The 12,550-nt window shown below is 45.9% G+C and overlaps 1 protein-coding gene across 6 annotated transcripts in view; it reads left to right on the top strand.

The window, feature by feature from the left end:
• The window catches only part of MYO7A (myosin VIIA), a 1,239,317-nt gene that overhangs the window by 934,626 nt on the left and 292,141 nt on the right, over positions 1-12,550 (top strand). For all 6 annotated transcript variants that reach the window (XM_069640000.1, XM_069639997.1, XM_069640001.1 and 3 more), the window contains 2 exons: positions 4,703-4,921; positions 6,975-7,082. In XM_069640000.1, the coding sequence (XP_069496101.1) occupies positions 4,703-4,921; positions 6,975-7,082 (327 nt within the window). The remainder of the gene's footprint in view (positions 1-4,702; positions 4,922-6,974; positions 7,083-12,550) is intronic.

Here is a 12,550-nt window from a genome sequence, read left to right as displayed (position 1 = left end):
ACAAAAAGTGTGTAAAGGGGAAAGTGTATGCAAAGATGCCTCAGGGTTCGGTGCGCTATATAAATATCAAAATAAATAAAATTAAAAAAAATAAGTGAATAAATAAATAAAGGAAAGTCAGTGTTATAACAAAGGATCAAGACGGCTGAGTCAGCACTCCTCCCTATGTTGGACAGCACAGAGTAAGGCGGCTCCTGTAGAAAAGATGATCCACTCTGCTCTGGTTATCAAAAAAAGGAAGTTTAAAACGTGGGTCACGGCCCGCTTGGCCTTCCGCGTTGAAGTCACTTAAGTCCACCAAAATGTTATTTCACGGTTCATCAAAAATTCACATAGGTCTCTTTCTGTTGGACTCAGACCTCTCTAGTCATCAACAGTTCACATAGGTCTCCCTCAGTCAGGCTCAGACCTCTCAACATCAATAGTTGATGTAGGTCTCCCTCAGTCGGGCACTGACCTCTCAACAAAAGTAGCTGATTCAACATAGATCTTCCTCAGCAGGCTCGGACCTCGCAATCACAGCACTTGCAGGGGTTTCCTTCACCCATGCTTTATTCACATTTGTTAGGGGTTCCCTTCCCCTAACTTATTTCATGTTCCAGGTCTCCGTCAGTCGGGCGCGGAACTTTCACTGATGTCGAAGACTTTCAAAATGTGCAAGGCTTTTCCACAAACCTCTGCAGGACCACTTCGACTTTCACTTCAGTTCTCCCTTATGCTATTTGCCACATTGTCTCTTGATGATATGATATTTTATTTAAAGACAAAACTTTCACAAAACTGCGCCACTGTTGTGCAAAAACATTGATCTCTGGTTTTATTAATTTCAATCTCTGCAAACTCCCATAGGAGAGCCCTTTTGAAGAGACACGTGTTTCCGCACATCTTGTGCCTTTTTCAAATCAGGGCAATATATGTTCTCAGAGACCGGTCTCAGAGAACTGACACATATGAACAAGAACTGATACTTTGCAGGAGGGATTTAACCCTGGAATTAAGGCAGACAAACGACTACAGACTCAAGAAAGACAGAAGCACTGAATATGTGATGATGCAACATATATTGCCTTGATTTGAAAAAGGCACAAGACATGCCGAAACACGTGTCTCACAAAGGTCCCTCCTACGAGTAAATTGAAACAAATAAAACCAGAGATCAATGTTTTTGCACTACAGTGGCGCAGTTTTTGTGTGAAAGCTTTGTCTTTACTCAACTACCACAGAGTTGGGGTATTGATTCTCCGTCACCTTTCAGACGCATGCGACATATAGAAACCTATGGACTAAAAGAGGGTGCAGAGCACTTCAAGCTGATATCCAATAACCCCACACAACAGGAAACACTCATGATATTTTATTTGTATTGTGCCCATACACAAGTGTTTAGAGCACGACGAGGCAAGGGAGGGGAGACAAGGGAGGATGAAACAACGATCTTACTAGGCCCAGTGACATTGAGAACATGCAAGTGCAGGGGAGAGGGAAGGGGAAAAATGCGAGGGGCAGGGGTGGAGTGGAAAGTGCTGAACACGTGATAGAACAAAAACAGGTAATGCGGCCAGCGGGTGGTAAGTGTGAGAATGAGGTGTAGGCAACGGGTGTCTAGTACTGGAAGGGGACTGTAGGGTTGCAGATACAGACCCAAGTGCATGGGTTGCCAGGAGGCAGTGCAGGTGTGTGGCTGGGAGGGCAGGGATCTGTGTCCAAAATTAGAGGGTAACCAGATGCCTGGTGCCAAAGCAGACAGATTAGCAGGGGAGAGCAAGAGCGAAGGCAGAAGCAAAGAGGAAGGTCCTTAGGTGCTTCTGGAATCGAAGATGGTCGTCCTCAAGTTTCAGAGAGGCAGAGAGGCTGTTCCAGAGGGAGGACCAAGCCGAGGAAAGGGATCTACCCCTAACTCGAGAAGCGTCTGACCCTGAGGGAGTTGGAGGTGAAGGAGCGTAGAGCTCAAGTAGGAATGTGTTTACGGGGGGAGAGTTGAAGATATTGTGGACCCAGGCCTCAGAAAGCCTTGTGGACAATGCAAAGGTTCTTGATTTTAATCCTTGCAGCCACCGCGAGCCAATGAAGAGATTTCACGGCTGGAGAGATACGATCCCAGGGCTTCAGGCCAAGGACAAGTCTCGCAGTCCTGTTCTGGATGAGCTGCAAAGGGTGGAGAGTGGTTGAAGGCAGATTAAGAAAGAGACTGTTGCAATAGTCAAGCCTATAGAGAACCAGAGCCTGGAGACATTGTGCTTCTGGGGAAAGGAGAGGAAAGGTAGAATACCTCTGAGGAGGTGCAGTTGGTGTTTAAACTTTTTTGAGATGTCATAGATGTGAGGAGAAAAGGAAAGTGTGGAGTCGAAGATGACCCGAGGTTCTTAGCCTCGCAAGTGGGAGCAGGAAGAGGGCCAAGGGAGGCCGTCCAGAGAGAGACAGGAAAGGAAGATGCAGGTGTGCCGATGAGGAGGATCTCTGTTTTAGTGGCATTGAGGCAGTGGTGGTTGGCGGTGCTCCACTCCTGGATTGCCGACACAGTTGGAGATGAGGGAGGGAGAAGAGGTGGCAGAGGGGGGCCTGAGAACAAGTTGGGTGTCATCCGCCTAGCACTGAAACTTTGAGCAGAGAGCAGCAATGCAGTGGACGAGCGGTGCCGGTTATTGGTTGAAAAGCCAGGGAGAGAGGTTAGACCTTTGGGGAACACCACAAGTAGAAAGTGAGAAAGGAAGGACCCAAGTTGGACCTGGGAGGGTCGGTTGGAGAAGGAGGTCACCCAGGCCAGAGCCTGATCTGTGATACCCAGATTATCACAGAGGCCGTTGAGCCCAATTACATGGTTGACCGTATCCAAAGGCAGAAGAAACATCGAGTAGAATGAGGACAGATGGGATATTAGAATCAAGGTTGGAGAGCAGGTCGGTTTCCGTGCTTCTGGCAGCTCTAAAGCCAGGATGATGGTCATGGAGACAACCAACAGAGCTGGTGTGAAGATTAAGCTGGGAGATGGCCAGCTTTTCCAGGAGTTTGCCCAGGAAAGGAGTGATAGAGATTGGGTGATAGTTAGCCGGCCAAGAGGGCTTGGCTGTGGGTTTCTTGGGAAGAGGGTGCCCAGGAGAGTACTTCAGAGGGGACGGGAAGGCTCCAGAGGCGAAGGAGTGGTTGCATAAGTCGGCCAGAGAAGTAGCAAGGGTGTCAATGTGGTCCTTCATGGTTTTGGATGAATATGGGAAGAATCTGTTCTGACAAGACTTTCATAGATCGGACTTGTCTGGAAATCTTGTCAGGGGAGAACAGAGGAAAAGATGAGAAAGAGGGAGGAGAGGAGGCTGCAGGGGGGCCAAGGGTAGAGGAGAGTAGTTCTACATCACAATCAGAATAGTTCAAAGAAATCTTTCTCTTAAAGCAAACACCTTTTAACTTCCTCTTTCGTCAGGGTTAATCTTGACCATCGCGCATTTCAGAGTTTGTTCACTTTGTTGCTTTATAACAAGACATCAGACATTTTGCAGAGACTTTCGAGTGGGCTGTTTCCTTTCGCCTGACCAGTCTGCTACTATGTGTCACTGGCTTCACAGTTACTGCTGACTCTAAAGTTCACTACAGGTTTGCTTGCCTTCAGGTCTCATCAGCACGTGCGCAATCTTCAATTGGGAAATGCACTGTTGCGGTTTCAATCTTTCCTTGACACAAACCGGCCTTTCATGTCTTTCGCTAACTCACCTGTTGTGTGCATTCCTTTCTGTTCTCCGCGTCTTTGTTTCATGAGTCAAGGTTAGTACCACAGGCTTGGCCTCACCTCCCCAACTCTGCTGTTGACTCGGGAGTGCCGCTGGCATCCTTGAAACACAATGCAGGCTTCTTCTTGTCTGGGATTTGGCTTTCTCCACGTACCCTTCATGGTTTCCTGGAGGCATCCACCTCCTGCAGTGACCTTCAGGCTTCCCCTACCCCTCGATATGGTCCCTTGATCGGTCGTCCTGGTCCAGTGGGTTCGCCTCACCCTGGAAGATCTGCTCCTTCTCGCTTTCCACCTTGCTCACAGTATGTCTCCATGTTCTGCCTTTTATCCATGTGGGGGGAGCTAATGGGTATCAGATGTATATGATTAAGGTCAAGTGCCTGACTTTGCCTGACCTTATTAATGGTACATATCCAATGGGGATATGCAAGGGTTAGCCTCTTTACTCTCAGTCCTCCTCTTCCTCGGCCCAGTGTTTGTGTAGAAAGGAGGGGAGTTGGAATGCCAGAGAATCCTATAAAATAGGATGGGGTATGGGCACAGGAAAGGGGGGGATAGCACGTCTTACCATCGGTTGTCTCACCCCCACTCCCTGAAGATCCCTCACCCAGGTGACCCTCCTGCACTGGTCCACCCTCAGGGTCTGGATCCAAAGCTGATGGCCATGCCCTGGCCACCTGAGAGAGAGAGAGAGATACCCAGGGACTAGCAAGTGAGACACCCTTTGGCGGCGTCTCGGTAGTGGTGCCCTTCAGGCAAGGTAGTTGAGATGTCCTGAGGCACTCTGGGAGGAGCTGGTATCTCTGACAGTGGACAGTGTACAGAGGCTAGTCCTTTCTGAAAGTGGGGGGATTGCAGGGAGTGGTGGAAAACAAAGGGAACATGCATCTTTGGGTCTAAATAATTCCTTGAGATATCCAACTAAAACTGGAGTTTGAGTTCAACTTTAGCTGTGCACTAATTCTCTTTTTTTCCTTGCAGATGAAAATTGGATTTTTAAGGCTTCAGGCTCTTTACCGTTCACGGAAACTCCACAAGCAGTATCATGTGGCCCGTAAACGGATCAGTGAGTTACAGGCACGGTGCAGAGGGTACTTGGTGCGGAAAGCCTTCAGACACCGACTCTGGGCCGTCTATACCATCCAGGCCTATGCCCGAGGCATGATAGCCCGCAGACTATACAGGCGTCTGAAGGGAGAGGTAAGTGACTGTGATCGCTGTGCACTACTTTAATTTCTCACATATTTGCCCGAATGTTTTAAATGATTTGCTGCTGCTCACCGTCACACCACAGTAACAATGAAGGGAATATGCCAGGGTCTTGAAAAGGTACTTTTTGCTCCCATTGATATTAGTTAGGGAAGTGATGGCTTACTGGCAGGCTTTAATGCATATCACCCACTAATAGGGAGATGGCTTTGTGCTAGAGTTTTCTATGTAATAGTATCTACAGACATTATTTTGAATTAATTTATGTCGTCTGGTTATTATTTTTCACTAAAGACATTGAAAATGCGTACATTTATTTTTTTAATTGGCATGTTTATTAAAATGTTATACATAATATAACAAAGCAAATACAACAAACATCAACAGGCATAGGAGAGAAACATAAAACCAGGTTCATCACATGTTGAGCACCAAACACAAGTCATGTCATAACAGAAGTCGTTTTCAGGAAACAAGCATTTGAAACACAATTACGGCAAACAAAATCTTAGTTCCAAACATCTTCCCCAGATTTGAGAAGGATCGTTTTCTGCATTCTCGACACTTGCTGCAGATCCTTCATCCATTCTGATCCATCTGGTACTTCCTCACTTTTCCATTTCCTCAGAATGACTTTTCTTGAAAATGACTCAAGCAGAAAAAGTAATTCAGTAATATTTACCTGAATGACTGCATAACTGTTTGCCTTTCCTGATGGGCCAAGGAATCTATTCCAGTGGGGTGCTCCTTTCGCAAATCACATGATCCCGCTCCAGAATTCGAAAATCCAGAAAACAAATAATCATTTTAAATTATAGTGCACTTTACATTAATTTAATGTACTACGGCAGTACGTTTTTAACGTACAGTTATTTCAGAGGAATATTGGCATGCACAGATTTTCTCAAGAATATGATCCCTGGTTGTTGTAGTGTACAGTTTCTAATACAGTTTTCATGGTGCAGATCATTGGGTTTCTGGCTTCTGGCAGAGAGGTCTGTTCAACTTTAAGTGCGTATGGCCTGTACCATGGGCTATAGCGTGCACTTTTTGGTTTGACCTTTCATGGTATCTATCACTGTAATGTTCGGAGGCGCTATTGAGCGCTGTGTGTCTGTTCTTTAAAGGAAGGATTCTGGGTCTTTTAAGTCTTGATCCTGATCATTCTCTAGGCGAGGATCAGCTCACATTGGGTTCAAGAGGGTACCAGTATGTGAGCACCTAGACATCTATTTTCCCTTTTCAAGTGTTAACACTATAGGGGTTGGGTACAGTGTGTAGGCCCTCTGCTGATGAGTCATGTTGTAGGACCTGCAACTAGCCCCGCCTCCTCTCATTGCTCCCTTTAATTGCCCAAGCCTTTTGATTTCCTTTCTGAGGTTTCCCATAATCCCCTGTTCACACCCAGCCCTGGCATGCTTGATTCATCTTTGTACATAGCAATTCATTTGCATTAGTAAGATAATGTACAGATGAGGACAGAAATAATGCAGCCATCAAGGTACACTTTACAGAGATGTGCAATCTCTCTATCGAAAATAACTGCAGAAACATGGCTAGGTGACCGTCAGACCCATCAAGTCCACCTATTTCATGGCCTACTCTAAAAATATTTTATAGTGAGTTTGTGTGGGTGGAGGACGTGCCAGTCTGTACCACTTTTCAGTCCCTTTTGTAATACCCATTGCACAGGTGTGCAGCTTCTGCAAGCAGTTTTATGGCGGCATTGCCCTAAAATTAGGGTGTGCGGTTGGCAAAGTACATATTACTAATATGCAAATGCATTGAGCTAACTGAGCCCCCAAAAGAGATGCAGGATATTTACCATCCAGGAGGTGGCCTGCACCTTACACCCCCTCTAGAAGTGGACTTGCTGGGTGGTATGCAGTTTCCCAGGGCCCCTAATTGCCCAATGGAGGGAGGGGGGGGGGGTCATGCATAGCCTGCACTTTTCAGGCTGGGAGGGGTATTTTTGTTTAGCAAGGCTATGGCGGTAGTAAATATTTAACTCTATTATCAAATACTTTAAATATTGTTTTTCTAGTATCGCCGTCGCTTGGAAGCAGAGACGATGAGACTTGCTGAGGAGGAACGTTTCAAAAAGGAGATGAGCGCCAAGAAGGCCAAGCAGGAGGCTGAGAAGAAACACCAGGTAAACATAAAGATCACTGCTTGCTGTAGTGTACAAAGGAATGGAGCATTTGCATTGACTTGAAAGCCTTCATTACCTCCAGAGCCATGTCCTGATCCACACTCAAAGAAAATGTGGTTTTAAGATTAAACTGTGCTTTGCTCTTTGCTCATTTAAATACTATAAAAACCTAATAAAAGTGATATATATTAAAACACTAATTCAGTCATTAACTGCATTATTGTTGCAGTGGTACCCAATTAACATGATAAGAATTACATCATAGTTTGGCGTTGTATAAAAAATATACATGTATCCTTAAATAACTCTTTCATTTTGGATACAGTTACTGTAATTTCCCATAGGTAATACATTATATTTCTACTTATATGAATCTGATTTGGATATGCATGTTGAATTCAAGGGCAAAGGAAAAGTAGCTTAAAAGGTAAACTATTGGGAGGCAGCTAGTTTAATTAAGCACAGAGTAGATATAAGGGTTCAGATGGAGTGGTACTTGTTGGGGTCATTAGAAATGTATTTTACATTCACTGTCAGTAGTTGGCATGTTTTCCAGGATAAAATGGCAGCGGGCACTGTAATAAGGAAATGGTGTTCACTGTAGTTGATCAGAGGAGGGCGTGGAGAGAGATGTGAAATCCAGGAGTTGTAAATTAAAGCAATGTTAGCAACCAGTGATGGATAAGATCTAAAAGGTGAGGAACTCAAATAAACAATAGCCCACAAAGTGGAAGCTTTACCTCTTGGCAATGATGCGGGCATGAGTGAGGGCAGATCCTCAGTGCAGGCCCGGATCAATTACCATGCAGTAAAGCCACCCACCGAGGAGGGGTGTATCTATTATCACCTAGGCATGCTTTTCGGGGGAACCAATAGGGTTTTCAGTTTTAAATTATGACTCGGCACAGTGGAAAATAAGGAAAATGGCTGCCAGGCAAGCAAGGAGCCTGGAACTACTTCTTGTCCCATCTTCAATTCCATGGTGACACGGGTGCAGCAAGCAGTGCGAGACGGCAAGAGAAGGCGAGCAGGAAGGGAAGCGGAGGGGAGAGCATGTGAAAAGTGAGTAAACTGGGGACAGGGGAGCGTAGCGAGAGTGAGGTAGAAATGTGTCAGGGATGCGGGAAAAGGGTGCTGAAGCCTGGGAGGCAAGATGGTGACTTCCAGCTGCTCAGGGGGCTCTGAAGGCATGCAAACCCATGGGGGTAAGGCCTGCATTCTTAGCTCCCTGATTGTCTGAGAGACCTAGCCATGCCACTCCAAGTTATAGACCTGAGTGAAGCGAGGGTGAATAACGAGGGCTCTGGGCCGTTAACCTCTGTTTCATCTTTTGGAACGGGGGCTTAAAGCTATTAGCACCCGGGTTGCCAAAGCAGTAACCCAGGGTGCTTAAAAAAAAAAAGGATTTGCGGGGTCCCGTTGCAAGAAGGACTTTCCTTTACAGATATGGCTGCCATGAAAAGGGAAGGCAGAGTTTCGTACGAGCCCCTCTTCCCTTTCCATAGTGGCCATTTTGAGCAGACCAGAAGGTGCGGCTGCAGCAGCGAGTGCCGTCGCAACTGAAATAAGGTAAGTTGTAGGCGAGGGTGTTGGGGGGCATTGGCGGAATTTTAAAAAAAGGGACGGAGGGTGGGAGAAGATAACGACAAGGGGTGCCGGCCATCAGGTGGCATGGAACGCAGGCATTCACTGGTGGTTCAAGCCCACGTTCCTAGCCACTTGATGGCTGGCACCCCCGCCAGGTGCTAATAGCCATACAAAACCTATAAATAATGTCCTTACTGCAGTCTTGTAAGGAGATAGCTTCTGTGGCGAAATCCTCGGTCTGATGCTAGCGTTATTAAGAGGTTCCTCGTGAGGTAGTAGATGGAGGATTCCCTGGGCAATCTACCCTGACTCCTATAACAAGGCAGAGGACAGTCACATACTGCAGCCCTACTCGCCATCTCTCTGAGTCACAGCGAGCAAAAAGCTCTTCTTGGACAGACCTCAAATCTTTCTCAGGGCACACAGGCATCCAGCTGGGTGCTGAATCCAAACATCCTCCCTCCCACCAAGTTTGCTGGAATGTTTGCAAAGCTAACCGTGTGGTCCCACATACCCTGCTCGGTCCAAGAACCTTACTAAGCTCACTAACATTTCAAGATTGATAACCTCCCACGGTCTGCAAACATTTTGCAGTCTTTGAACACCACTGGAACCGCAGATCGCTTGTAACCTGTGAACCGCACACCCACTTGCATCCCAAGTGGTTATGAAGGTGGGAAAATACTGCCAAGGCCACCAGGTTGGTCTCAGTGCGTTACATGCATTTGAAAGTGGCCACCGGTACGTCCTTCTCACACAGCCCTCAGCATTACATCTAGAGCCAGGAGAGATTCCAAGATGGCAAACAGGCATGATATAGGTTTAATCTAGTTCCCCCAACTAAAATGGCTCCAGGGAATCCAGCCAATCACCATGCAGCCCTAGTTTGAGAAAACAGGTACAGTCTCACACCCAATGGCCAGCCCAGGTAGAGGCATTACCACACTATATATACACACTCTGGCTTCCAGTTAGTCTGGGCTAGGTGCTTTGAGAGAGTAAGAGGAGTTTCTAGAGGGAAGAGGGATGCTGTTTGTAGAGAGCAGACGGTGTAAGCTTAGAGGAAAGAATGGAGCTGAAACGAGAAGGCAAAAAGATATTGGCAAGTACAGATGATGTATAATGGAGATTGAGAAGAGATTGGAGACCGGAGGGTGAGAATGGGAGAGAGTTTCTGAGACAAGGCTGGAAATTAGTAAGGAGAGACTATAGTGAGGAGGTTGGCAGGGAAGGATACCAGAGGCATGAGAGAGTAGGACGATTAAAAGAGAGATCAGTGTGGAGAGGACAGACTGAGAAAGAGAGTAGGCTGCGAGAGGCATCAAGGAAAAGAGCTTGTTCAGATAGAGGAGATTGGTGAGAAATAACATTAGAGGGAGGAGGTTAGCTAGATGAAGTTGGTAGGTTTCAGTGGGCCTGGTTGGCCCAGGGCGGGTGATAGTGGTAGGGGAGGAGGAACGAGTTTGGACACTAGCCTACAGCCAGTTCAGAGACTAGTATGGGCATGAAGAAAGGAACGACCGCAGTCCAGATCCTGATGGCTAAGAGTACCCACTTCTGTGGTTCAACCAACCTCTAAGGGGCCAGTTTCTTGCCATGCCTCTGATTCCAGAGCTTGAGCTGGATGCTAGCATTTTGGTGAAGCACCAGCTACACTTTTCCCTTGGAGACACAGCAGACGTTGCAACCCAAGGTTGGACCTGGCTTGAGATTATAAGAAAGAATGTGGCGAAACACTCAAGGCCATAAGTAAAATTCTGATTTGGTTCTTGGACTTTTTATTTTGGGTGCACCATTTTTCGGTCATTCAGGAAAATGTCCCAACATGTGAGAGACTCTGACTCTCAGGCGAGAAAGAGAGAACTGGGAGATTAGTTCCTAGGGCGCAAACCCCTGAAGAGGTCAACCTAGGACGTGCTACACAGGAGTTAAGCTGCTTTGCATCCTCTGGTACTACTATTTTGGCGCATCCGGTAGTGAGTCCTCAAATTCAATCCTGTATCATTTGAAATCCTGGTCCTGACTTCTTGAATAGTTGTCAATATATTTGGCACTACTCTCCTGTAGCAAGAACATGCTATCACTACTGTAGCTGCGCTGCCTCTGGGGCATTGCATTCATGCTGTGAGTAGCTTTTCAGATTCCTTTCATCTGAAAAAGCTTTCTGTAACACTTTACAGCCATTAATTAAAAAGGATATGTTCCGGAATCTTGCTGCTTGTTATCATTTATTTTAAGTAGTCTCTTCTCCATATTTCTTTCTTTCATTCTATACCAAATACTATACGAAATGCAGCACGAAAAAAGCACAAGTAAACAACCAAAATCAATCAGCCAAGCAGCATAGCATTAACAGGAGTACAAATTCAGGGTACAGTTCCTCCGAGCCATGTTTGTTAAATATTTTACCTCCCCTGGCCCACATCCATTCACTGATATTAACCTCCTACAAAAATCAAATGTATTGAAATTAAGTTAGCCCTTCACCTAACATTTTAAATTGTGTTCAGAATGTAGAAGCTCAGTGCGCTGAGAAGGAGATGGATGCTGCAGTATTGGCTCCCATGTAAACCTCCCGTATAACTCTGTGACTGCCGATTCTGCCCCTGAAAACCAGACAAATTTCACCTCCTTCTTGGGACGCGCACTTATTTGATATATACGCCTTTGAGAATTCCCAAATAAACCGATAATACAAATGTGCAAACCCCAAGAAGCTCTGTATTTCCTAGATATGAGAGACTCTAACTGCTTTCACCTTCTGATGGTCCATCCTCAACCCAAGGGTGAAATGACTAACCCTAGGAATTGAATGTCTGTAGTGGGCAATTGGCTTTTATCCAACTTGGCAAAGAGGTGATGTTCCTGTGCTCTTGGCAAAACCTTCTTCACATGGTCTTTATGTTGTTCCTTATTCCCTCACTAAATTTTAGGCTATCATCCAGAGCTACATCTTTAAAAAAGAGGTGGTGGGCTTCTGTTTGGCAGTGGTGTATGAACTGCTTGTAAGAACTTCACCCCCTCCTCTTGGTGTCCCAGCGTTTTATTCCTTTCCTAGAAGGTTACAATCTCCATCTGAGGCTCCTTAAGCAGTTGCTCCAGTGAAGCCAAGGACACCCTTTCAGGTTCCATGACAGCTCGGTTGCACCTGCTGTGGTTCGAACGAGGATCATGCAGGCGGGGGTGAGCACTTAACTTGTTGAGCTGTTGTGCCTGCTACAGACACCATAGTTATTCATCCACCACAGAGATAAGTTAAGAGGAAATGAATATGAAATATCCATGCTTCATGTCGTCTATGCTAGCATGATCAGAGGAGCAATTAACTATCTAACTAATAGAAAGAGTAGACACCCATAAGATCTTCTCAGCACCACCTGTTTTGTATTTCTTAATGTCAGGTGCTGTTATGTTCTCACCCCTGAAATTTACCAACAAATGTTCCTGAACCTTTCACACCTAGATCAGATGAGGATGGTTTGATAAGGATGGGTTTAGGCTTTAGAGTGGGTAGGTAGTGATGTTCATTATCACCTTGCCGGGGGACTTAGAAAATCAGGAAGCTCGGAGTGCAGGCTGTGATCAGTGGTACAAGCCTGTGTTACAAGCTGCTTGGGTGATGCTTAGCCTGTACCTTGCTCCCATTTCTTTAGATAGCTCCAATGCAGCTCCTAACACGCCCCTCATTACCCTCAATGACACATGCAGATGCTAAGGCCTCTTGATACCATAAAAAACAAAACTTAACTGAGGGATGCCTAAAGCCGCAGTGCACTTCTAAAGTCCCTTTTCTTTGCTGATAACACCCTCTTTATTAACATGTAAAACTAACTTTCAAAGTACACCGCAGCTTTAATCATCGCTCAGTTAAGGTTTATGTT

This window comes from Ambystoma mexicanum, chromosome 7q, assembly GCF_040938575.1.
Source record: "Ambystoma mexicanum isolate Mex_15411 chromosome 7q, UKY_AmexF1_1, whole genome shotgun sequence".
In the NCBI taxonomy this organism is placed as follows: Eukaryota; Metazoa; Chordata; class Amphibia; order Caudata; family Ambystomatidae; genus Ambystoma; species Ambystoma mexicanum.
This window is presented reverse-complemented; position numbering and strand designations above follow the sequence as displayed.